The sequence below is a fragment of the Pithys albifrons genome, chromosome 4 (genome assembly GCF_047495875.1).
Source record: "Pithys albifrons albifrons isolate INPA30051 chromosome 4, PitAlb_v1, whole genome shotgun sequence".
Classification (NCBI taxonomy): Eukaryota; Metazoa; Chordata; class Aves; order Passeriformes; family Thamnophilidae; genus Pithys; species Pithys albifrons.
The window spans coordinates 22,573,629-22,599,404 of NC_092461.1; the positions used below are offsets into that span (position 1 = coordinate 22,573,629).

At 37.5% G+C, this 25,776-nt stretch overlaps 1 protein-coding gene across 3 annotated transcripts in view; it reads left to right on the top strand.

The window, feature by feature from the left end:
• Positions 1-25,776, top strand: part of DDC (dopa decarboxylase) — an 80,622-nt gene that overhangs the window by 36,203 nt on the left and 18,643 nt on the right. For all 3 annotated transcript variants that reach the window (XM_071553626.1, XM_071553627.1, XM_071553625.1), the window contains 6 exons: positions 2,818-2,952; positions 6,691-6,834; positions 13,251-13,317; positions 15,295-15,389; positions 17,201-17,268; positions 23,383-23,459. In XM_071553626.1, the coding sequence (XP_071409727.1) occupies positions 2,818-2,952; positions 6,691-6,834; positions 13,251-13,317; positions 15,295-15,389; positions 17,201-17,268; positions 23,383-23,459 (586 nt within the window). The remainder of the gene's footprint in view (positions 1-2,817; positions 2,953-6,690; positions 6,835-13,250; positions 13,318-15,294; positions 15,390-17,200; positions 17,269-23,382; positions 23,460-25,776) is intronic.

Consider the following 25,776-nt stretch of genomic DNA (forward strand, 5'->3'; position numbering starts at 1 on the left):
AAGGCAAGAATGACTTTAACCCAACTGCTGTGATTCTCCTAGGCAGAGCTGCACCTACACCATTGTATTTACAGTATAGTTCTTTACTCACCTGCTTTCTCTATCGTTGTGATTGTGAGGGAGGGGGTTATGTTTGAGAAATCCAGCTTTGGTCATGAATCTTGGCAGCACCTCTTTTGTACCAGTGAAAATAAGCAATTACGCCTGATTGTTATCAGCAGGAAATATTGCCCTTCCAGGCTGACACTGCTGGATTGTCCATAATTTTCATCAGAAACCAGTTTCAAGAATCGAAAGTGAGCTGTGTTCCTCCTTACAATGCAGTCATTTGGGCTGCACATCTTCATGTCTTGCTCCTGAAACAATAATGATACAAATAAGAGAGCATGAGGCAAAGACAATGTGGGTGCATGAAAGAGCCAGTCATTCTCTTGGTAAATGCCAGGTAATTATTGTGGTATTGGGTAAAACCGAGTCTGTGAAAATTGGCTGTTAATTACATTTGAAAGTCTATGTCAATATGAAGCACTTTGTTGTTGTGTGCAGGATGACACTTCAAAATGACAAAAGATGAAAGAAAATTTCAGTTCAGAGCTCTGGTGGACATGAACATCAGTGCTTGCTGATATTTCTTCCGCCTCTTGAGCCTGCTTGCCATGGCAACATCTGTTTGCTTGTGGTAAAAGGAAAGGTATCATCATCTTCACTTAATGCAGAATACAACATTCAAGAGGGGGAAAAAACAGCTTTTAAAAATAAATGAGAAAGAAACTTTCTTCCTGAAGTTTGTATCCTGCTGTTCATTTTAGATAAATTGCTGGAAACTGTACTTACTTTGAATTTTAAAGAGTTTTTTTGCTTTGCAAAGAAAAAGTATTTTAGGGGTGAGACAGAAATATCTTTGGCCTGGCAAGGAACACTGCTGATTTATCTTACTTGTCAGTTAGCCAAGTAGTTCAAGAATCAGGGTTTTTTTTCTCAGAAGTATTTAGCACAAGACTGTGGTGCCAAGTGTACAGAAGAGCCTTGGAAACCAGGTTCTGCAAATACTGTAAGCTTCAGTATAAAAAAGGTGACTCTGTATGAAAAAGGTGATTTATGGAAACTGAGGCAAGGTGAAAAAGTCTGTGTCTTATCATGAGACATCCCACAGCATTTCCAAGTTGCTGGATTCAGATGCCTTTAGGCTATGGCCCAGGTGTATATCAGGAGGCAAGATTCAGCTAGGCAACAGCCCCTTTCCTTTTCATCCTTATTTCTGTATAAGGAAATTCATACAAGAGCTGTTGTACACATTGACTATGCACCAGTCTGGATGAACAGCCAGGATGCCCTGTGGCACTCCTCAGAAAGATGAGGCTGTTCTTCAGCCTAAGTCATTTGCCCACCCAGCCAGGCTGTCACCAGAATAGTGCGGGCCTAAATTTCCAGATCTCAAATTAATGCCTTAACCTTTGTAATTTCCTACAGCCATTTTATATATTTGTGCACTTTATTTTTTAGTATGCATATTCCTTACATGTCCTGGAAATACACTTATCAATGTAAACAGTTATTTTATTTCAGATATTTAAACATTTTAGATAGAAAAAGTAGGATGATTTCTCCATGTGTAGAAGACAGCTTTGTCTCATAAAACTAACTCAGCTGATTTCAGTATAGGAGAAAGTCTGGATTCACTGGGATCATTTTCACATATGAAATCTGTCAGATCAGGCCCACCTTCAGGGAAGAAAAAAGACTTCCCAAGTATTTAAATATTTGATGTAATTAGTAAGTATACACAGGTCTTCAACAGATGGAGGATAGAATTTTGGTACCGGACAAAAACCACCATTCATTAGTTTGTGGACACCGGGGATATTTCAGAGACATACATGTTAATATAATCAGCTGTATTCATGGCACTGTTGTGTTTCAAATGATGACTGATCAACTCTGAAAGTACCTAAAATCTTGATCTTGCTGAATACATTGATGTTTATGGACACGTCTTTACAAACTGTTACTTATAGCTTAAGAGAACAGTTTAGAGCATATCTCTTAATCTCTGCCTATTATACATGAAAACTGTAAAAAGAATTTTTGGAAAGTTGTACTCTGTGAAATTTACCAATAAATTGATACAAAAAAATCCCCCTTTGTTGTTCCAGAGTATCCCAGACACATTTTAAACTGATGTTTTGTAAGTCAAAGTGTAGTTTAGAAATAGCATTCAACTATTCTTTTCATCTGTGTGTCTGTGATAAAGAAAACATACATAACTAATACTTTGAAATGCCATTAACTGTATTGAATCACAGCATTTTTGGTTTTTCACTGTTTTTTCTCTTTCAGTCACAATAATTGAGTTGTCCAGGGTAATTCTAATGCCAAATAAGGCATATAATTAGGCTTATTGCTTGAGTGAAGTGAGAGCTGACATTCAGATCCTGATGGAACTTAAATGGCAGAAATCCAGAGTAACAGAAATCAGCAGTTACTCTGTATTGTTACTGGTTAACAACTGATTGGTGCCTGGTTTGGGAGCCTTTTCACATACTTTTAAGTCTGTTGAGTCCAGCTTTCTAGCACTGATTGCAAGGCTGGTGCCTAAGGTGAACAGGCATAGAGAATAAAGGGAGCAAAGGCATCAGGAAGGAGGATACCAAGATCAAATGGATTCCTCCCTTGATGTCAGACATATTTTTATAAAGTAGGAGATTACACATTCTCATCTGCAGTTTCTATTACTGACTTCACAGATTCATGCAGAAGAAAACATTGCTTTTCTTCTGGAATGTTTTAATTTTGAACCTTCTCTCATTTTGTCCACAGGGAAGTGCAAGTGAGGCCACCCTGATTTCACTGCTTGCTGCAAGAACAAAAACTATCAGACGGGTGCAGTCAGAAAAGCCTGAGCTAACAGAAGCAGAGATCATGGGCAGGCTGGTGGCTTATGCTTCTGATCAGGTGAGTATCTCTCAATATGGAAACATGTCATCTATACTTAACAATTATAGCCATCTGAATGGGCAGGTGAATTAAGTATAAACTCTTTGGATTGGTCACTGTTTGGTTTTGCTTATTTAAAACTTACTGTACATCATAAGTGTATCCCCCAGGGGCCCATATTGGGACCAGTGTTATTTAATATCTTCATTAAGGACATAGACAATGGGATCAAGTGCACTCTCAAGAATTTGCAGGTGACACCGACCTGAGCGGTGTGGTTGATAAACCTGAAGGATGGGATGCCGTCTGGAGGCACCTGGACAAGCTCAAGCCCATGGTAATCTCAGGAGGTTTAACAAGACCAAATGCAAAGTGCTGCACCTGGGTCAGGCCAACCCCTGCCATCAATACACACAGAGATAAACAGGTCGAGAGCAGCCCTGCTGAGAAGGACTTGGGTGTGATGGTAGATGAGAGGCTGGACATGACCCAGCAATGTGCAGTTGCAGCCCAAAAAAGCCAGTTGTGTCCTGGGCTGCATCAAAAGCAGCGTGGTCAGCAGGGCGAGGGAGGGGATTCTGCCCCTCTACTCTGCACTGGTGAGACCCCACTTGGAGCACTGCATCCAGCTCTGGGGTCCCCAGCAGCAGGGGAAAGGAAGAACATGGACCTGTTGGAGCAAGTCCAGAGTGCCATCAAGATGATTAGAGGGATGGAGCATCTCTTGTCTGAGGAAAGGCTGAGAGAATTGGGATTGTTCAGCCTGGAGGAGAGAAGGCTGTGGTGTGGGGTGACCTAATTATGACTCTTCTGAAGGGAGACTACACGAAAAATGGAAAAAAAAAAACATTTACAAGAGCATGTAGTGACAGGATAGGGGGAATGGTTTAAACCGAGACAGGTTTGGATTAGATATTAGAAAGAAATTCTTTACTGTCCATGGTGGTGAGGCACTAGAACAGGTTGCCCAGAGAGATTATGAATGCTCCATCCCTGGGACTGTTCAAGGTGAGGCTGGATGGAGCTCTGAGCATACTGGTCTACTGGAAGGTGTGCCTGCCCATGACACTGGGGTTGGAACTAGATGATCTTTGAGGTCCCTTCCAGCCTGAGCCATTTTGTGATTCTGTGATTCTATGATAAGTGGGCTGGAATCTCATGTGTGCTACCATAACACAAAGAATAGATATACAGACATCAGTGTTATGTAAGTATTGCTTCTTTATAAAAAGAGCCCATTTGAAGTAAATAAAGATAAATAAATAAGGTGTTAATTCTAGTTATGTTGGGTAGGTCTAGGCCATCTTTTGTTACATTCAAGCTTGTATGTCCATCTTTGCACACATTATTTACCTCCTACATACACAGGTGCGAACAAACACACATACATCATCCCCCTGTATGCACACATGGGTGCAGGTGCTTGCACTCAGACAAACCTAATGCAGGAATATAAAGCAAATTAGTCACAATACTTGAAGAAGCCCAAAACAATACTTTTTTTTTTTTTAAGAAGAAAATAAGATCTCCATCTGTCAGTTCAAATAAGAAATCTTATAAGGAAACAAAAAATGTAATCCTTGATTTCTGACTGTGAGTGGTATTTATCAGACTGAGTTATGCTAAATTCTCAGCAGGCCATGACCACGAGAGGTTTTTACTGTTAATGAAAACAAATTGTACTCTTATGAGTTCTGCTGCTGCTACCTTCCTGACACACTAATCCTACTGAAGGGCCAAGCAATGTTTTTCTTAATAGCTGCAACATTTTCTTACCTACATGTCAATGAGACAGACAAAACCTCTCCCTTAGTACCTAATGTTTATTTTTTAGTAATATCTGATTATGCAGAACAAAATGGCCAGGTTTCAGCCTTACTTCAATTTACTATTAAGTGTATATTCAAAAGCACTGCAGAAGAAGTTAAAAGTATCCTTGCTCTTTACTGGTGGGAGGAGGAACTACATTTGCATTGTGAGAAGATTTGGGACAAGAAAATATGAGGAAAGATAACTGCTTTCAAGTGGCACAAGGATATTTGTCCTTTTTTTTGCCTGGGACCCTAAGGTCGGCATTGCACAGATCACCAGTCCCAGAGCTCTGGCTGACCCAGTGATGCACAAAGCCTTTTGCTTATTTTGATTTTTTGTCCCATGTAAGTGGCTGACCTGAAATGAGGACTGACAGGCCTTCCTGCCTACTGAAGGTCAGAGTATCTTATGTTTACAGAAGGATTTGCCTTAAGATACTGCTGACCTTTCAAAGCAGGTTGTTGCAGAGCTCACCGTTCCTTCTGCATTAAGAACAGACCTGTGTGAGTCACAGGCAATAATCCACAAAAGAAAGTTACACGTGAGCCATTCTGTGGGAGAGAAAACCATTCACTGAGAGAGCCCAACAATGCGAGAAGGTATTTGGGAGAGAATCTTTCTACATTTTTTAAGTCTTGATGAAGCAATTTAGAGGTTCTTACTGGCTAACAACCTCAGTGTATTATTCTTGTATAAATAAGCTATAAAACACTTTTTTCCATTGTTCACTTCAATGAAGTATGGTATTGCTATGCCACACATTGTTTTCCACTTTAAAAGTTGTATTTCAAGTCTAGGCTTCCAAATTTTCTCAAGTTGGTGCCTAATTAGTTTACCAAAGCACTTTAACAACTGGCACTGCTGAGATACAAATTAATGGTACATCTACTGTTAAAACATGTCATTCAGGAATATGTGAAGGTGAAAGGCAAAAACTTTATCTTCATCTAGTCTAGTTCAGCTGAAGTTTTGGATTATTATTTCTGTGATTATGTGCTTAATTAAAATAGAATTAATAAGCATTCTTGTAGGCTCTGGTAAGAATCAACAAAGGTAAGATGGAGATGTGAATGAGAATAGTATGATACGAAAAGATGAGAAATTTTTCTCTTTCAAATGAATGATGATTAATGAAACTGTAGAAGATGAAAGGTAAAATAGTTTCTTTTTTTGTTTCAGTAATGGTCTAAATGAGAGTATTTTGTGGCCAAATGCATCTTTCACTGTCAGTCGTCATTGTTCTAGTTATTATTCTATTGTACTTCAGAATTTGACAAGAATTTCTCAGTGATATCTTTGGTTTTATTTACTGACATGTGCTTGATGGCCTAAAAAATATTCTTTCAGGAGAACTCAAATGAAACGAGTTGTAACTAACACATTGGGAATAATCCTTACTTGACTAACAAAATGAATGAATGATTGAACTACAGTTTAGTCAGTACATAATCTAAAAAAACCTGTCATCTTGGTCTATACCATACCATGATTTGTATAATTTTAACATTCAGCAAAGCTGTATGCCATAAAAATATGCTAGTGAGCAAATGAATCATTATCAGGGAAGCTGATTATCTGCACATCTTTTGGTTGATTTAGAGCCAAATCCTCAAGCTCTACATCAATCCTACCATATTAAATAGATCTCTCACTAAGGTAATTGAACTCTTGTCTGAATGGTGTCATGGCAATGGTCTCAAGGATATTTCAGGGTTTCTATTAGTTTATTGTGTGTGTATGTGTATATATGTATGTGTGTCCATGTGTCTGTCTATCTGTATGAAAGAGGGAGAGGTATGTGTCTCTTACAAACCATCAATAATCACAGGACCTCAAGTGTTGCTTTAACTTGAAAGAAAGTATTTTTTTCTTTTTAAATTCAAATGAACTTCTTACATTTCAATAAAAGGTGTCAGTCTTGAAATTTCTCCATTTTTTTTGTAGGCTCATTCATCTGTGGAAAGGGCTGCATTAATCGGTGCTGTGAAGATTAAAAATGTTCCTTCAGATGATACATTTAGTGTTTGTGGTTCAGCCCTGAAGAAAATTCTGGATGAAGACAAAGCTGCTGGTCTTATACCATTCTTTGTGAGTACTAGATTTTAATTAATCACTGGGTTTTTTTCTTCTGATGATCTCATCTCTTGACAGAGACATTGATAGGCAGCTGAGCTACAATACTAGGAGAGGTTCCATGAGTGTTCTTCACATGCTTTTCTGTGCAGGAAGAGAAACTAATTTGTGCAGCTGGTTGCACTTTTCAGCAAAATGATGTTTTAAAAGGACTTGAAGTTATATTAGACAGTTGAATAAATAGGGGTCAATTTTGTAGTTGTATGTAATCCTGCAGCATTACAATCTCCTAGACCTTGAATTCTTAACTATTTATTTTTCAGTTTTTAACTTACACCTAAAAAAAGTTTAAAGGAAATTAATTGAAATATGCTCTCTCAAGATTAAGTATCTTCAAGAAAAAGTAACTTCCACTCCTTGCTACTTTAGCAAAGAAATGAATCTCCACAATATGCCCCAAATATCATCAATATCTGACTTTATCAGCTGAGTATTTGTAAATACTTAACTAATCTCTAACATGTGAGCTGTAGGGAATGCAGCTGTGGAAACTTCAGGTGTCATCTTTTCTAGTTATCTGTCCACTTTCTTTTCCAGAGACTCCTGCTTTTACAGCGGTCTAGAAAAAAGCAAATGTGTTCATGTCTCAGTAGCTTAAGCTCATAATCTCCCAATTTTGGACATAGAACAGTGTTAGATTAGATAATTTCTAAATCATTGTTCTACTTTAAGTACCTGATCAAAAAGTATATTTGCTTATTGATCATACCTACTCCTTCTGCCAGTTCAGAACACTCTTATTATTTAAATTTAAAACAAGAGTTTACCATTTGTTTTTTCTCCATGAATTAACTAACTTCTGTTGCGGTTTTGTACATGACCAACAAAACTTTTTGCTTATGTCCAAGCATTATGCCTCTGCAAGATTTGATACTGACCATGGGCTGTGTAGATCTATTAAGGGGTATAATATACTACAAAGAATATGTTATTAATGGCCTCCACTGAAGAAAAACTGAAGAAAAAACGCACCAATTTAGAAACTGAGAACTTCAGAAACAAGATTTTTTAAGAGATTCAAAAATGTGTCTCAGTTTTTTCAGAAAAGTCATGTCTGACAGCAGTTTTTACTTTCTTTCATGCGGTAACATTTTGAAAAGAGCTAACATGAACTTAAATTTCTATGAAATGTTTTCAGAAGAATTAGCAGATTAAGCTTTCTTATACTCATGGATAAGTGCCAAATGGGACAAAGAAGCTTAAATTTCACCAAGCTCTTTTGAAAATACAATGTTTTTATTGTTCTTGTTATTAACCTTTAAAGACTATTTTTATGTAGTATGACTAGAGTGAAAAGTGGTTTTATCTGTGTGGAATGCTGCTAATTTCTAGGCTGCTTAGAACTAGTGAGTCCTTGGAGTGACCAAGCACATGCTGTCAATTGCTTTCCAGTATAATAAGACTATGACTGAAAAATAAAACATCTCTAGGGCTTCCAAAATGAACTTTTTTCTGTGGGTTGCACAGAAGCCAGAGAACATGCCACAAGCATGTTTTCTTTCACTGTTATATGATCCCTGCTCATAATACCTTACACAGGACCCTACTTGTATATCTCACAGTTAAATTTAAACAATTAACAGTACAGCACTAAATCATGTCTTCATGCACTAACTACAATGTCAGTGTGTTTTTTCCTCAACTTTTGTCCATTAACAAAAAAAGAAAGGCAACTTGCTCTTCATAAATATTCATCCCTTGTTTTTTTTTCTATGTGTAAAAAAAGGAAATAAAAAAATCTATTTTATGTATTCAGTGACCCCTTTACAAAGGGTGATTTAACTGTTGTTTTTCTTCCTCTGTTTACCTGTGCAAAACAGGCTTTCAAAGACTGCAGAGGCTCCATCTGAGCTAATAGGGCCTGTACCAGATCTTCCATTTATTGGCATACATAAAACATGTCAGCTTAGATTAAACTAAATCTCATTATCCTTATGGTTGGCTTCTTAACTCAAAAGGTGTGCTAATTCTCTGTCATACTGAGCAGCAGTCCATGCACTGTATTAGTGCTCCCTTTTCTGGCTTGAAGATTTCAAAAACATTTCCATTTCTTTTGTTCTTGAGTAATTTGGCATTATTTTATTTCATTCTGGCAACAAAGATATGCACATCACCAAGGGAACACCTTACACCACTTGATTCCTTGTCTCCCTGTATTCACTGGTCCTTCATTAAGGGGAGTGATTCAACATCACAGCAACAAGTTTGATGGAAGAAATTCTGCCTGAAGAGACTTGTGACAGCAGAAAGATCATTCTTAATGAAGATGCCTTGTTGCAGTCTCCTTTATCAGCAGGAAGAAGTTTTGTAAGGGATTAAAAAGAAAATACAAGTAAATTACAGTGCCCTATAGGCATGATTCCCCTCTCATATTTAATGAAAAATGGGGAATCATTATAATGAACTTGATAGAAGTGCTTTCCCTATACCTGTAAGTGGAGAAACAGGGTCAGGTTTCCTTGATGTGAAAGAGATTCTGTCATTACAGCAATCTGGTAAATACAGGTTTGCTTTTAACATACATAGGATTTTGCAGTCAGCCTTTTTTGGGGGAGAGGCATTGTCTTTAAAAGGAGCCTTTGCATTCCTACTCACCATCAGTATCTTTTAGCACTAGTAATATGTATATCACTCTGTTCAGTGAAGGCTATTGCCAACAGGGTAACTAGATCTCTACTTTTGTTTTCTTTCTTTTTGTTGTTTCTAAATTCAGACCTGTGTTAATTTGTCTCTTTCAAAATACTTTTGCAGAATGAAACAGGTATTTTCATATAGTAAAGCAAGCAGACTGTTCAAACAAAGCACTTAACCATGTCAGGTGTTGAGGCACTGAAGTTACCACAATTTACTGAGGAGCGTTTTCCCAGCATGTGTGATACACAGCCCTTCATCTGGCCACTCTTAAATGGGGAGCTTATGCTGAAATCATATCCATTTCATTAATTATAAACACACACTGGTGGTTAAGCACATGTCTAAAGGCCTTTCTCAGCTGGACCCTGTGGTCCCAACTTGAGAGAGACCTCTGTGTTGGCTGAATGTTGACTGGGACGCTCAAATCTGGTGACCACGAAGTTAAGCACTTCTAAATGCACATGTAGCGTCCACTTCCTCCAAGTCCAGTTCACTTGAATGTGTAAGTGGCCTGTGAGCTTTATTCTGTCTTTCATAAATCAACACTGATAGATTGCAGCTTGCATATATACAGTTGTATATACAGTACAATATACTGCACCAACCTTATCCAATATAAAGCTGCTATGACACAGTCTCCTTGCTGCCCAGCATGAAATCTCTCTGATCTTAGCTGAAATTACTCTTCTCAATGATGATCTGCAGGATATTAAGAAGCAGCCTGTTTATATCCAGACTCACTCGGGAAACCATAAATCAGAATCAGACTGACAGAGGAGCCATCTTTGCAGTAGAAGTCAACACTTACATCCTGACCATGGATTTCCATTTGAAAGAAGCATTCTGAGACATGTACAGATGTCTAGGGTGATATTTCTTAAGCCACAGTTTGTGAGTGATTACTGTTTTGTAAAATACTGAATGGTGGTTTAGAGAACTGTTGCAGTTTTCTTCAGGCCACAAACATTCTCATGAGTGCAACCTGGCAATGAACTGAGTAGGAGAAAATAAAAACAATAAGGGAACATTGAAACTTCTGCTTCATTTTAGTTATTTGCAAATGAAAAGCTTTGTGGTGAAACTGTGAAAAATGTGTCCATGTCTTTTTCAAAAGCTATAGAAGGTCTTCCAGTTAAAAAGATTGAGAGTAATTGCTCTTAGGCATCATAAAGATTCATGCATGTTTCCTGACATAGCTCTTCATTTCAGGAAAGTAATACATGAGATGACTGATGTAAGCTTTTTAGCTGCTTTGTATTCACAGCCTGGGCTGAGTCAAATTTGAAGTGCTCAGCCTGCAAAGGATAAGGCCTGCAGGCTATACTGAGCCATCAGTCCCATTTCTGTGATGCAGCCTGTCCCCTACCCTTTGCACAAATGTGATTTTTCTGGTGTTACATAGGCTACAAATTGAGTTAGATTCATTCTGTAGTACTGAGGTGGGGTAATGAGAGTCCTGACAATAGTAGATGCTGTCACTTTAAGTGGTTTCTGAGAATTAAAGCAAGTAGCTTTGAGGCTTAGACACCCGCAGAGAGGAAAACAAAATTATTTTAGAAACTGAGGTATGCTTTACAGAATAAGCCATTATTTAAACAATTAATAATGTTTGAACTCATATAATCTCTCATTGAGAAAACATACTCCTTATCCTAATTACAAGAACACCTTAATGGCAGCACAGCACTAATAGCAATAATATGTAACTTTCTATTTTGAAATCTCATTATTTTAAATGCTAAACTAGCCAAGATAATTTCACTCTAGTCTGGTCAGACATTCATACCATATTGTCATAAAATATATGTATAAAAGCAGTGTTAAGTCTATAATGCACTCTTTTATTTGAGTATTTCCCAGTTCAATGGCTTAACTCCTATTTTTTACGTATATAGAGAAGTTGGAATTTTCATTATGGTATCCTTAATTTCTTGTGATCCAGTGTCTAGATCTGTACTTCTGCCAAAGCTGAAATGCAGGTTTCTTCTGATTGTGGAAACATCCTAGGTAAACAGCAATGGGATAAGTGTATTTTCACTCCATACATGCATGCTCTCTTAGTAAAAATAGGGACCAAATTTATTCCTATTTTTAAAAATATCCTGCAATCCTTTCAAAGTGACCTTCTTCAAAGGGTGATTAGTCTTTCAGAGAAGTCATAAATGTACCTCAAGGCACTTCCATTTTTCTGTTCTTCTCATGTGTCTCAGGAATATAGGAAGGCCCAGTACAGATAAAGCTTAGATTATTTTGAGGAAAAAATATGTTGCCACACAATTTTACCTGCTATGTATACAATGTGCTTCTCATTTTCAGAAAGGTATTTGTTTCAAACTTGGTTTCTTAGTAGTTTGATACAGAAAAAACCCTGTATTGTCCCTTTATTATTTTAATAATTGCTTTTCGCAGGTTTTGCTATGACAGTATGTTTGTTTGAAAGCTCTAGAGGATGGACAAGTACCCTTTAAGTTTTTCCTTTTTTTTTTTTATTGGTCCCATTATGAATTCACTGAGGGACATGTACACACACACATACGGAAATATGTGGTTAGCTGCTGATATATAGGGAATAACTGTAAAAGCAAAGGCTAGTTCATTGACAGTGTACTTGGCAGAAAAATTAAACCAGAAATACTTAAATAAAAAAGCAAGATTCTGGATCTGGCATTTTTATAGTCGTCTCCTGTCTGTACTGTAGTTGCTGTGTGATCCTGGATAAACTATCTGATGCTTTTGTACTTCAGTACTCTGACTAAAACCCAGCATACTTTATTTGTCTATTTAAACAGTAAAGGGTCTTTTATTATGTTAAAATCCAGTACAAGACAAAAACCAGACCCAGCCTTTATTGGTGCTTTCAGAAATGAAACAGCATGTTTAAAACGTAAGTGTATCAGTGAAAAATAAAATAGTCAGTTTAAATGCACTTGGTGTTTGGGGTTTTTTTTGGTTAAAATTCTACATTTATATTCCAAGTAAATTATGATACCTCATTTTCACCTAGTTATATCCTCTTTCTACTGTGAAAGTTCAGCATTTATGTTACCTCTGCTTTTGACCCACTGGTCACACAGAAAGGTGCATTAAATGAGACATTAACAGAATGAAGAAAGAATAGTCCCAGTATTTTAGGATGAATTTGGGGCAATAATTTTATCTGGGTAAAAATCTTGCAAGTCTAATAGTGAATGTATGCTGGCAGTGAACAGGTTCCAGGCTGCAGATCCACTGAGTATAAATCAGTTACAAATCTCTGTTGCAGAGCTCTAATCAAGGCAGCAGCATTTGATGATTTACTCTGCCAACAAGAATTCCAGCACCTTAGAGTTGCTCAAGTTCAGAACTTGCTTATATACCATGCACTGCAAATTCTTTTGGTGGCAATAGCATGTGTGAGGTTAGTATTGGGCCACACGATAAGCATGTGGAACACATAGAAAATATATAAATTATAGCAATAGTATAATCCTGTGACTATATTGCAGTACTTATTAATCAATTTTATATTGACGTTTGATTTTATGCATCTATTTCAATGGATGCTTATGGGAGCTTTGGTAAAAAACCCACCCAACATTCTCAAAAGTTCCACTAAGGATAGGTAATGACTACATCAGTTTATTTTGCCTTATATTGTTTTATCTTTTTTTATTGTTGCTTTTGCAGACAGATTTTTTTAATTTGGTAATTTTATGTGCTTTAATGTTTTTTTTTTATTTTTTTTTTTGGTTCTGCAGTTCTGTGCAACACTTGGAACCACACCTTGCTGCTCCTTTGACAAACTGTTAGAGCTGGGTCCTATTTGTAAGTCTTTGCTGTTTCTTTCTAAAATTGCAGATGTCAGTTTAAGCCACACTGAGTCATTTCCAGGACATTGTGCAGTGTCCAAATTCAATAAACCTACTTATAGATGAGACCTTCAGTTACAGTTTTATTTCTAATATTAGGTCAAGCAGCAAATGTGCATTCTAAAACTTTTAAAAAGTATTGCCTCAAGGGTGTTTTTCTGGGGAGACATACTTTGTAACATCGTAAGTTAAAAATTACTGTAAATGCTTCAGTTTGTAGCCCTTCTAGCTCCAAGTGCATCTAGAGCAATGGTGAATATCAGGGGAAAGTTAAACTCCAATTCTCCTCTGTGCCAGATGTTTTATTTGTGCCTGGTTCTCATCTTTCAAGAAAACAGAACAAGTGCCAGGGTTTTAATATAGTGATCAAGTCGTGGACTCTTCATAAGTATTTCTGTGTTATGGTTTGTTGTGTCAGGCTTTGATGTGCAGCAGGGTTTGTCAAATGCAGGCACTTGCTGGCCGATGAAAATGCAATCAAAGTGCACCACATCTATTCAAGTGTGCATTTAGAACAGGAAATTTATAGCCATAAGCAAATGAAAACAGCTTCATAGAAGCACAGCTACATTTGGTGTTCTGTTAATTTATTCAGGTGGGGGTTAGAACTTTGAGGCTTGTGTGGTGGTCACTTGCTCCCTGAGGTTTCCTGCTCTCCAGCACAAGCCCCAGAGACTCAGTTTCTCTCAATTCTCTTTTCTAAATAGGTTTCTAGTAGTCTGCTTAGCAGCTACAGGTTATTTTGCTGTTTGAGTTATTCCTATAGACCTGACCTAATAAAAAAGTGACACAAATACACAAATACTTTTTGGTATAGCAGCTAATCATGAGATTTCACCTCAGTGATTCCCTGCTTGTGCAGCAGAGATCAAGAGAAGGATTTCACACCACTGAAATCAGAAGCCTTGTGCGAGCCTTCCTGCCTAATTTTCTTCTTAGTATGTATGAACATATTTAAAAATAGTTAATCAGTTGAACTTTCAACATGTTTTCAAATAAACCTGTGGATGTTGTGAATAATGTTTTATTAGCTTTTCCCAGACTTTTATGCAAAAAGAAAATGTAGTTCTCAAGAATGAAAATTTCAGCATGAACTTGGTGCCCAACTGCAGATCTCAATGGATATACCTCTATACATGGAAATAACCATCAGAATTATTTGGTGATCAGTGTAAAAACGTTATGTGGGCTTCAGCCATCAACTCATAGACCAGAATTGTTACTAAGTTCATTAATACTGGTGATTGATAATAGAGTGTGAATACTAAATTACAGAGAATACATGAGCTGTTCATATGACAAAATATTTCTGCAGAAACCATTCAGTAACTAAACAAAACTAGCACTTTTGACATTTCAATGCTTTCTTTTGCATGTGTCACTGACCTTGAAATAGTTTGTTACATGTAGTTCAAAAGCATGTGAATGCACATATATCAATATGTAAAAAATACTGTATAGAAATATGTTTGATTCATGAGTTAGAAGTGGGGAGCACAGCTAATATTCTAGCTTCCTGCTAAAGTAGTTTGATTACCATAGAATTTATAGCTAAATCTCTAGATACATCTTTTTAAAGTGTATTTTGTAATGGTTCTTAAATTAAAAAATCACATAATATTTTATGTTGCTTAATATTAGTGAGTTAAACATAGACACAATGATCCTTGTGAGTCCCTTCCAACTCAGGATATTCTATGATTCTATGACTTTGTTCCTGTAGAAGTAGGAAGGAAAAATAATATGTTATGTATACATCTTTATGTATTACCAAAAAAACCAAATGGTAGAAACATTTAATGTCTTAATTTAATTTTAAATTGGGAAAATAATAACATCAAAGAAAAACCTCTCAGGCACTTGGTTTCATGCAAATTAATAGGGCTTTTTAATCTGCTGTTTAATTTATTTCCCCTTCAATTATTTTTTTTAGGTAATAAGGAAAATATCTGGATGCATATTGATGCAGCCTATGCTGGGAGTGCATTCATCTGCCCTGAATTCAGGCATCTTTTAAATGGAGTGGAGGTGAATGAATGTTTTTTTTTCTCTAGAAGCCTGCTAAAACCTTGCTCTTTCATAAAATTTCTGTGTTGCTTATGCATCCAAGATTAATGGCTGTTCCACAATCTCTGAGTGAGCTGTACTGCAAATGACTGTACTTTCTATTACATTGCTTAAACTTATATAATTTTTACTGATTTATGCTGGGAGTATGCAAGTTACCCCACTATGCAGAAGTCTGTCATTCAGAATAGCAAGTAGCAGTGAATCAACAAAGTGTCTTACCAAATAGAAAAGAGGAACTATTTCAAAAATATCCCAAAGGACACATTTATTAAAGCCTAATTCTACATTACGCAGAAAAAAAATATTAACTCCCTCCAAAAAACTATGTTTGATTATGTCTGATTTTTTTCTTACATCCTGAAAGTCATATAGGTTAGAGCCAGTAGCTCTATCTCAAACAGACAGGGTTTAATAATCAAGGGAGCTAAATGAAATATTCCCCCAACAGCATTCCTGTTCCTTTCCACCCTGCCTTGCTGAGCTACTTGGCATTCAGTTGCTTAGATAAGAATACTTCAATTTCCTGCTGCTCCCCTCAGACAGTCAGATAAGTCCTTGTCTTCCATGTCAGTGGAGAAAATATTACTGTTTGGTAAAGCCAGAAGTTTAAACACAGCACTGATAGGTAATGACTAATGAAGAAGAGGAGGGAAAACCCCCTCACAAATAAAGCATTTCTTTCTGTCTCTTTTTTTATCAGCAAATGAAGCTTGTTGTAATTTCCTGTGGGGGAATATTTTTTAAATTATTGGTATTGGTTCCTGAAGGAAATGAAACAGCATCCCTTGTCTGGGCCAGCATTTGTCATAAAAGTAAATATTTAACAACCATGAATAGGTTTCCTGCCTTACAGAGTACAGAGTGATAGCTAGATAGATATATAGATAGATGGACAGACTGATAACCTTCTCTTATTAGAGTAATTGTTAATTGTTTACAAGCGACAGGGAAGGTTATGAGAAGCAAATGAGTACAGAAAAGTGCCATATGGAATAGTCAGACCTTTGTGCTGCCAGGCCCCCATCCCTCTTTTTTAAGGCTGATGGCTTCTGCCTTTGTTAAAACAGAAAACATGGATGAAGCTGTTCCCACATGATGTCCATCTTAGCTCCCTGGGTTTCTTCCAATGCCATGCCTAAACACATCTCAAGTAAACTGGGCTTGGCACATGATGTGTATAAACATGTATTGCAAGTCCTTACTCTTTGACTTAGATGGAAAAGTAATTTCTACTGATAGAAAATACCTTGTCAGTATAAAGAAAAAAAGAAAGAACATTATTTCCCAGTCAGTTTTAATTTTATGAATAAATGTGATGTGCAGATTCCAAATTTAAAAAATCATTGTCTCTATATATTTGAATTTTGTGTGTAGATGTTTAATATTCTTGGAAATAGAAAGCTTAGTAAATTGTTATTGGAAATGTGATAGGAGCCACAGTGAGATTTATTTAGTTTTTAGTTTACAATAAGATATATACTTTTCCATAACATATGTAACTAAAAAGTATAATCATTAACAAATGCTCAAAATATTGATAATGCCAATACTCTAACAGCCCACCTGGAATATGAATTCCATTCCCAAAATGGATAAAGTTTTAACTGAAACAGTTACTTAGTAAGGTGTCATCAGCATGAGCATTATAAAGACCCAGTTCTGGAATTCATTCATAGTTAAGGTGTATACAGAAAATCTGATAAAGTTGTATCATTAGCACATGAATCCTTTTCTCTGTCATAATTCTCTTTTTATTTATCCATTCTCAGTTTGCAGATTCATTTAACTTTAATCCTCATAAATGGCTCCTAGTGAATTTTGACTGCTCTGCTATGTGGTAAGTATTCAGTAGAAGGAAACATCTCAGGCTATATTTGTCTGCCTTTCTAGCAGTAGATATTTCTTTACATTTCTCTATTAAAATGAGGAGAACTGGATAGCTTTAATTCTTGCAAATTATTTACAAAATTCACTTTCATTTAATCCAAGTTTCAAAAACGTAAAATTTAGAAATAAACCTGAACTCTCCATTATGTTCCGGAAAGAGAGAGAAGTCCCCAAAAGTCTGCAGATTCATACTCAGTCCATTTTGGGACGGTTTAAAACAAATTAAAAACTTCATTTAAGAATATGAGTGAAATGAACAGCGTGCTAAAAGCAGAGCTTTTTGTTTTTCTTTTCCATAAAATTTCTTTTCATTGGAAGTTTTTTCTTTTAAAAGCCTTTCTAAAAATGTTTGAGATTTGGCTGATGAAAAGCAGCTGATTTCAAAAAGGACTATTGATGTAGTTTTGTACTGATTTTCCATTTCCCAAGATGACAGCAGAGACAATATTTTGATGTAAAAAGATGCCAAAATAGAAACCCATAGACATACTTTCAAACAAGCTAAAGTATCGTGGCAGTAATAATAGCATGTTTTCGTTAAAAACATTTTGTAATATATCATCCTATTGTGTCCCAAACTAGACATTTACCAGCATCACAACTAATGATACTTATTAGCAAAAAAACTACTCAGCAAATGCAGACTATTTATCAAAATAAATGAAAACATTAATTTCAGTCATAATAGAACAAAATTTGCAAAAATGAGAAAATGAAGCAAAACCAGAATGCTAAAAAGAAGACTTCAAAATATCATGCTGAAAAAGTCACCTTTTTAAAAACAATAATAAATGTGAGACAGTAATTACTCAGTTACTTTTGGTTAACCTTTGCCTTTTTTAATATCCCCAGCAAAGCTGACTTTTCAGGTAATATACTACATTTTTTACTTTAATATTTTAGCTGATGTAGGCATTTCAAATATTCCAAGCCATTATGTTTTCTTTATTTTCCTTAGGGTAAATGCCTTACATTTTGACCCTGATTCATCCGTAGTGGCAGTGATTAACCCAACACTCCAGTTTATAAGTGCCTCATGACGTGCTGTGTCTCTCTGTATATAGAAATAGGAAGACAATGAAACAAACTCCTTTGCTGGTTTCTCCCATCTTTTTCTCATCACTCAAAGACATTGTTAAAAAAAATAACCACTCGCAAATAAGGCAATATACTATCATTCTCTTTAATGGTTATAGAACAATTAGGGGCCAGAGTCTAGTCCCCAACAATTTAATTTCTCATTAATTCTACTTTTCCCAAAACCCCTGTGGAACTATGTTAAAAGTGTTTTACCTGGCTTTCCAGGAAGACAAGGTATATACAATCATACTGTGAGTTCCCATCTCATGTGATTTTAGCTTCTTCCTAGCAAAGCTTAGACTTTAGACTTAGGAAAGTATTTTACTCCATTTTTTTTCTTTAAATAAGGCATTGCATAAAAGGTTTGTTTTCATAGGTAGGAAGATTCCATGACAAGGAATCTCAAGAGACCTTGGAACATGGCTCTTTATTCAAAGTGAAAGTTCCACAACTATAGCTATTCAGGCTTCATTTCAGCAAGGCATTTATGTATAGATGTTATTCACTTAATAAAGAATGAAATGTACACTTAAACTCTTTGACTTGAAACCAAATGTGTTGTCCAGCTCAATGAGACCCATGCCCAAAATTTAACTCTCTTTCCAATTATAAGACTGCCTGAAAAGGTGAAATGGAATAATAAAGGATGAAGGAACATGTTAAGAAAAAGTAACTGAAGGATAAATAGTCCTCTTAGGATCCATGGGAAGTATTAAGCATGATGTTGTGGTAACATGGAAAGAGTTCAGTAAGTGCTGAACATCATTTCAGAACCACAGTAATGTGAGTTCTGTTGATGTGCAGGCTTCTAAATAACCCAGGCTCCTCAGCACTATCCCCAATAAACACACGCATTTCTTTTCGCTGCAAGCTGATTAAGATAATCTAGCCATTAGATCAGTAATGTAATTATTTGACTACTCAGTGCAATATGTGGCACTGATACCATTTTGGATTTGGAGGCAATTTAATTATAAACCTTTTGTAAAATATTCTCAGACTTCTTGATGTACAGAAAAGAGCAGTCAATTTCCTGTGAACAGGAATTTAATATAGCCATTCCAAGAAGTGTACATTTTCTATATTCAAATATTAGAGTCCTTTAGAGACTTTGCCTTGAAACTACCAGTCAGTTTTGTTTGACTTGTTTAATTTTTACTCTGGAATATTATAAAATAGGAAGAAGTGTCTTCGTTCAGAGACAGTGAAAATAATAATCTTGCAAAGTCTTGATATTTTTGGTTTTTTATTACTCTTTTCAGAGCTTAAGTGTTAACTTTTGTTTCGGAAGGGTGTTCTAGTATCTGGATGGAAGGTGCTTACAGGAAATGTTTATCTGTAGATCATAGAGCACACAGAATGGCTTGGTTTGGAAGGGAGCTTAAAGGTCATCTAGGCCCAACCGAATGTATAGCTCCAAAGTTGTGTGTCTCTCTGTTTCAGACTCTCTAATGCTGCTTAGCCTATTAACTGTGTCTTGTAATTCAGCCACCTGCTGCAACTGGCAATCAACCTGTGCACACTTTGTGCAGGTACCAGCCTTTTCTCCAGCAGAAGTATCTGGTCATCCATTGCAAATTACCAGCTGTACTGGCATCTCCTTCCTTACCAGTTCTGTCTGGGTTTAAGCAGCAGACTGCTCAGGGGCTGTCTCAGTAGACACACTGGCTTTGGCTCTGAGACAAGTGCCCACTGCTATGGCAGAGACCTACAGCACTCAGCACTCTGGTGTGGACCTCCTGAGCACTCAGTACTTACCTGAGATGTGGACCTACCTGCAGATTGCAGCACCCTTCCCACATGCCCTGCCTACGTGAACTGCCACAAAACTGTCACGTCATGTCCTTCTGATGTGATCCTTCATTCAGCCAGGGGTATTTGCAAAGAAAGTTAAGAACACCACTCCTGTCACTGAATCACAGAATACACTGCATTGGAAGGGACTCAAAAGGATCATCGAGTCCAACTCCTGGCCCTGCACAGGACCTCCAGAGTCACACCATGTGCCTGAGAGTACCATCCAAATGCTTCTTGACCTTATTCAGTCTTGGTGCTGTGACCACTTCCTGGGGAGCCTGTTCCAGCACCCAACCACTCTCTGGGTGAAGAGCCTCTCTGTAATATCCACCCTAAACCTCCCCTGACACAACTTCAGGCCATTCCTGTGCATTCTGTCACTGCTAACCACAGAGAAGAGATCAGTGTTTATCCCTCCTCTTCCCCTCACAAGGAAGTTGTAGTCTGCAATGAGGTCTCCCCTCAGTCTCCTCTTCTCCAGGTTGAACAGACCAAGTGACCTCAGCTGCTCCTCATATGGCTTCTCATCAAGGCTCTTTACCATCTTTATTGCCCTCCCTTGGACACTCTCTAATGGCTTAATGCCTTTTTTGTATTCTGGTGCCCACAACTGCACACAATATTCAAGATGAGGCTGCCTAAGTACAGAGTAGAGTGGTACAATTCCTCCCTTGACTGGCTGGTGATATTTTGCCTGATGCCCCCAGGACACAGTTGGGCCTCCTGGCTGTCAGGGCACTACTGACTCATATTCAACTTGCCATCGACCGGAACCCCCAGGTCTCTTTCTGTGGCACTGCTTTCCAGCATCTCATTCCCAGTCTGTATGTACATCTGGGGTTGCCCCATCCCAGGTGCAGAATCTGGTACTTTGCCTTGTTAAACTTCGTATGGTTCTCTCATTTGTCAAGGTCTCTGCAGGTCCTCCCTGACTTTAAGGCAGTCAACAGCTCCTCGCAGTTTTGTGTCATCTGCCAACTTGCTTAGTATCCCTTCCAGTCCTGCGCCCAAGTGCAGATGTTAAAGAGCACAGGGTCTAAGATGGAGCCCTGTGAAACCCCACTAGTGACAGGTCACCAGTCTGATGTTATCCCATTCACTATTATCCTCTGTGCTCGACCCATGAGCAAATTGCTCACCCACCACATGATGTGTTTATCCAGCTCTTTTTTCCCCCCAGAGACAGGTGCATCCCATCAGGTGTCAGGTGTTGAGTAGATCATCTCATGGTGAAAAACCACAAAATTTTTCTGATTACACCAACCTCAGAGCCACTCATTGACCTGATGGGTTTGCCTATTCCTATCAATAGTATTCCTCATTACTAGAAGAACTGAGGAAATTCTTTACTATCTGTGCTCCTGATTCCTCTACCAACCGTCCCAGGGCCCTGAAGTCTCTTTTGATTGCCCTTGTACTTTGTTATTTTGTCCCTGCCAGTTTGAGCAATCAATAGTGGATAGTAATCAGTGCCTTACTAGACTGGAGAGTTTTCCAGTAATGTCCCTTGTCCAGACCACACAAGCACTTACCACAAACTTTAAATACCTAGGGTGGAACCTAGGCATGTGTAAAGAGGTGCAACTCAAGTGGTTCACATACACTGATGTCCAGGCTTTGGATTTATTTTAGTAATAGTTTTTCATGGTTGCCAGATTAAGACCTGTGAAGTCCTCATCTACTTTTGAAAAAGCAGTGACATCATCAAGAAAGTACAAGATGTCTTCTAAGCTAGATGCCCTGGCAGAATAGTTATCTGTTCCACTGTTTAACAGAAGAAATTAAGCTCTCACAAGCAAACTAAGTACATTGCTTGTAACTTGGATTAGTTGCAGACAGAATTAGCTACTGAAACATGAATATATCAAAGTAATCAAACATATCAAATCACAGTAGAACAATCTAAGGTTTGTTAAAAATATTTACCCTTATTAAACCTGCTTTCAGTTAATAGTTTCTCCCTTCTGTCCATGGGACATTTCCAGCACAGAAATAAGTTACTAATTGTTTTTGTTGAGAGCATTTTGAAAATTTGTTCTTATTTTCATGTGCATAAGCTTGCTTATCTTCAGCTATGTACTTTCCATGCCTGAAGGCAAGAACTCAGCTGTTAAATCTTGGTGCGTCCCTGGCCATTAGTGAGAGGTCTTTTGTTTGTTTGAATAAGATGTTTTATGACCACAGCGGAGATATGAATGAGAGTTGGGAGTATGTACTGTCCTGTGCATTTATACATACACAGTAAAATACTGGACATTAGATTTTTACTTAGAAATGTACAGTTGTACATTAAAACACAGGTTTCGACTTTGATCATTTAAAGTATTCCCATGTTGATACAATTTTTGCTTACTTTGTAATACATTTATAGGCCTAATATAATGATATAGCAGTCTTTCCCTTTTCTGATTTATGGTTTCTTCTTCTTCTGCCTCTATAACCCACAGCATTTGTGGAGGTGAGTCAGTTGTACACAGCATGAAGCATGAACCAGAAAAATCTTGTTCTTAACCATTGGCAAGACATAGCTTATTCTCTCTGAAAGGGACACACTGGGTTTTGAGCCTCGGTCCAGTCACCCCACCCACTGGCTGCCAATAGGACGGTGTGCGTCTCAGTGCTGCGCTGTGCTGAAGCGTGTCTGTCAGTGCCTGTGTATGGGACCTTGCTAAGGGCAGGGTGGCACAAGGGGGAAGCCTGATTTGGGCGGGGTGGCTGTTCCCTGACAGTGGCTGCAGCATGGAGAGGCAGTGGCCAGCACACACAGGGACTCACCACGGCTGAGCACGGTGTTCAGGAAGCAACAGCTCTTCCCACGCAGCTTTGTGCTGCAGCAATTTCAAGACAACTTCTGTTGACTGCAAACATTAACATTGCTTCAGCTAGTTACACATTCTGGTGTGAGTGTCTATCACCATAAAAAGATCCTCTATGTCTGTTTCTTGTCTGTTTTTAAATATGCACTCGTGCAGTCATGCTGCCCGTTCCTGCTGAGCCTTACACTTAACTACTTGTAAGTACAGTACTGATATGGCTGTGAAAAAGCACTGAAAATGGCACAGGCTGTGCTCAGGAAATATGCCAGTTTAAACATATTCATTTTGACTCCACTTCTTGTGGAAATGTAATCCCTTAAATTTCTATTCTTAAATTTCTTAATTTGATTTCTCTCTTTTTTTTTATACAGGGTGAAAAAAAGATCAGATTTAATAGGTGCCTTTAAACTGGAACCTCTTTATCTGCAGCATCACCATCAGGAGTCTGGTAATTTTACAATTAAATGAGATTATTATTATCTTGTTTGCATACTGACATTTAATGGGGGGGAGGGGGAAAGGAGTTAAGATGAAAACTGAAATTCTTAGAACTATGTAAGTTGTTTAGGAGCCTATTTCCATTTTCTGAGTGCCCAAGGGAGTTAAGCTTATTAAAGTGCATATTTGTCTAGTAAGATTTCAGTTAGCTAAAATCAATAGAAGGAAAGTAATTTTATAAAGCATTATATTAGTGTTTTCGTATTGGGATTTCCCCACTTCAGACTTACCACTGATCCTTTATAGGAGTGTTGAGAAAATTCTTTTTGATCTTTTGGCCATCATAAAAACATATTATTGGCTGCTGTGTATCAAGTTCCTTAACCTGCCTGTCCCAACACACCTTCAGAAGGGTTTCAGGATCTGATTTGGTTTTAGAGTTTCTAAAGTGTGTGACTGTTTTCTCAGCTATTCATGCAACCCCTGATTCAAATTTTTCAAAAACCCATGTGAGGAGCAAAAATTCCCTGAAACCACAAAGACAGGGTGAACTGTGTTTGCTGTCTCTGCTGTATTTTTGAGTGATAGCTTTCTGTGACATTATCCTGTAGCTCTCCTGTTCTTACACTGGCTGTAGAGAAAGGCAGTAAGAGCAGACTATCTATCTTGTACAAAATGCTCATGAAAGTTCTTCACAAAATGCTCACAAAGAACTTATGAATCTTAGGCTCTGTACAAAGCTCCTTAATGGATTAGTGCTGCTCCTTGCACAGACTTAGCAAATGCAGAGTGATATTTGCCATCCTGAAGCCCATTTTTACACATTCGGTTATTAACTGAATAATTTTGAAGAAGGTCACAGCAGTGCAGAGTCAACATGAGGTGGAAGTTCCCTCATAACTCTCATAAGAGGATGAATCATAAGTGGATAGTTTCACCATATAGTCGATCTCCTATTTTTCCTGGAATTGATGGTGCTGATCTGTGTTCAGAAGTGTATCCTGAGTACTTTTATCTTCTCTTTGTTATTGCTATGATCTCATTGACATTTAAATTAATACCATCCAGAATGCCACCACTCACTAAAAAGCCCTAAGAAAAATGGATTCCTGTGCCTTAATTCTAAACTGGCATAAAGCTTGCATTTTATTCCTTTCCTCCATTGCCAAGCAATGCAAATATAGAACACTGAAGTAAACAGGAACATGCAGTAATTCAGGAGCTGAGGTTTATCCTCTAAAGGCTAGAATTGTTAAGAAAAAAAAATACGCTTTTTTGGGCCTTTTAAAATGAAAAATACAAGTCACAGCAACTAGACTTAAGGCACTAGCTTTTACTTAACATACATTAAAAATATTTCTCTTTAGGTGAAAAAAAAATCCAACCTTAACTGAAGTTAAAATATGTTCCTGTGACAACTGATAGTGCTGATACAAGAGCCTTAGGCCTTCCCCACATTAAATAACACCAGAGGAAAATCAAATCTTTCTTAAAAGTAGATGCTTTCAGTTAGGACACCTAGTTGACCTGAAAACTTTATCACCTCAGTTTGATAAAAAGTTGTTCAGCCTTCATCTTTCCTTCAGAAGCTGTGATAGCTGATTACTACCAGTCTAGTCATGCTACTTTTTTTCTGTTCTCTATTCCCATTTAATATCAATTTTTCAAAGAGTTGGAAAACACTTTTCAAATGCAAATGCCTCTATTTAAACTTCCAACCCACACTTATGCCTTCAATAGACTTTGTGAAATTTGCTACAAATTTACTACACAAACATGCTACAGTCCCTGTTGATTCCCATGTGATTTGTGGGACGCCAGCACTCCTGGAAGTATGACTTGTCTATTGGAGGGTCTTAATTTCTGAGTATGTCTCTGGTCTGAGAATTTCTATCATGGTTTACAAAGCAAATTAAGTAGTATTTCTGAATTCACTCATCTCTCACTCAGGAATTTCAATGAGTGGAAAAATATCTGTGAGCAATTACTCTTAATAACCATATGGCAATTATGCATGTCCCCAAGGGGAAAGTCTTTATTTTGTCGTTAATTATAATTTTATGTGATTTGCATCATCACACCAGGAAGATTATACTAGCTTGCCTGACAACCCAGGATATAGGTCAAATCCTAATGGCAGTGTAAGAAGAATGCAGCTTTATCCTTTATTGTGAATGCCACATATGCTCCCACAATGCAATTCCTCCTGGTTAAATACAGATGTAAGACTAAGGCTTGTAATCAAGGAGTCAAGGACTAAGCATTGATTACATTCTGCTTCACAGCTTGTGAAAGGCGTTGTTGTGGATCATTAGACATAGACCCTT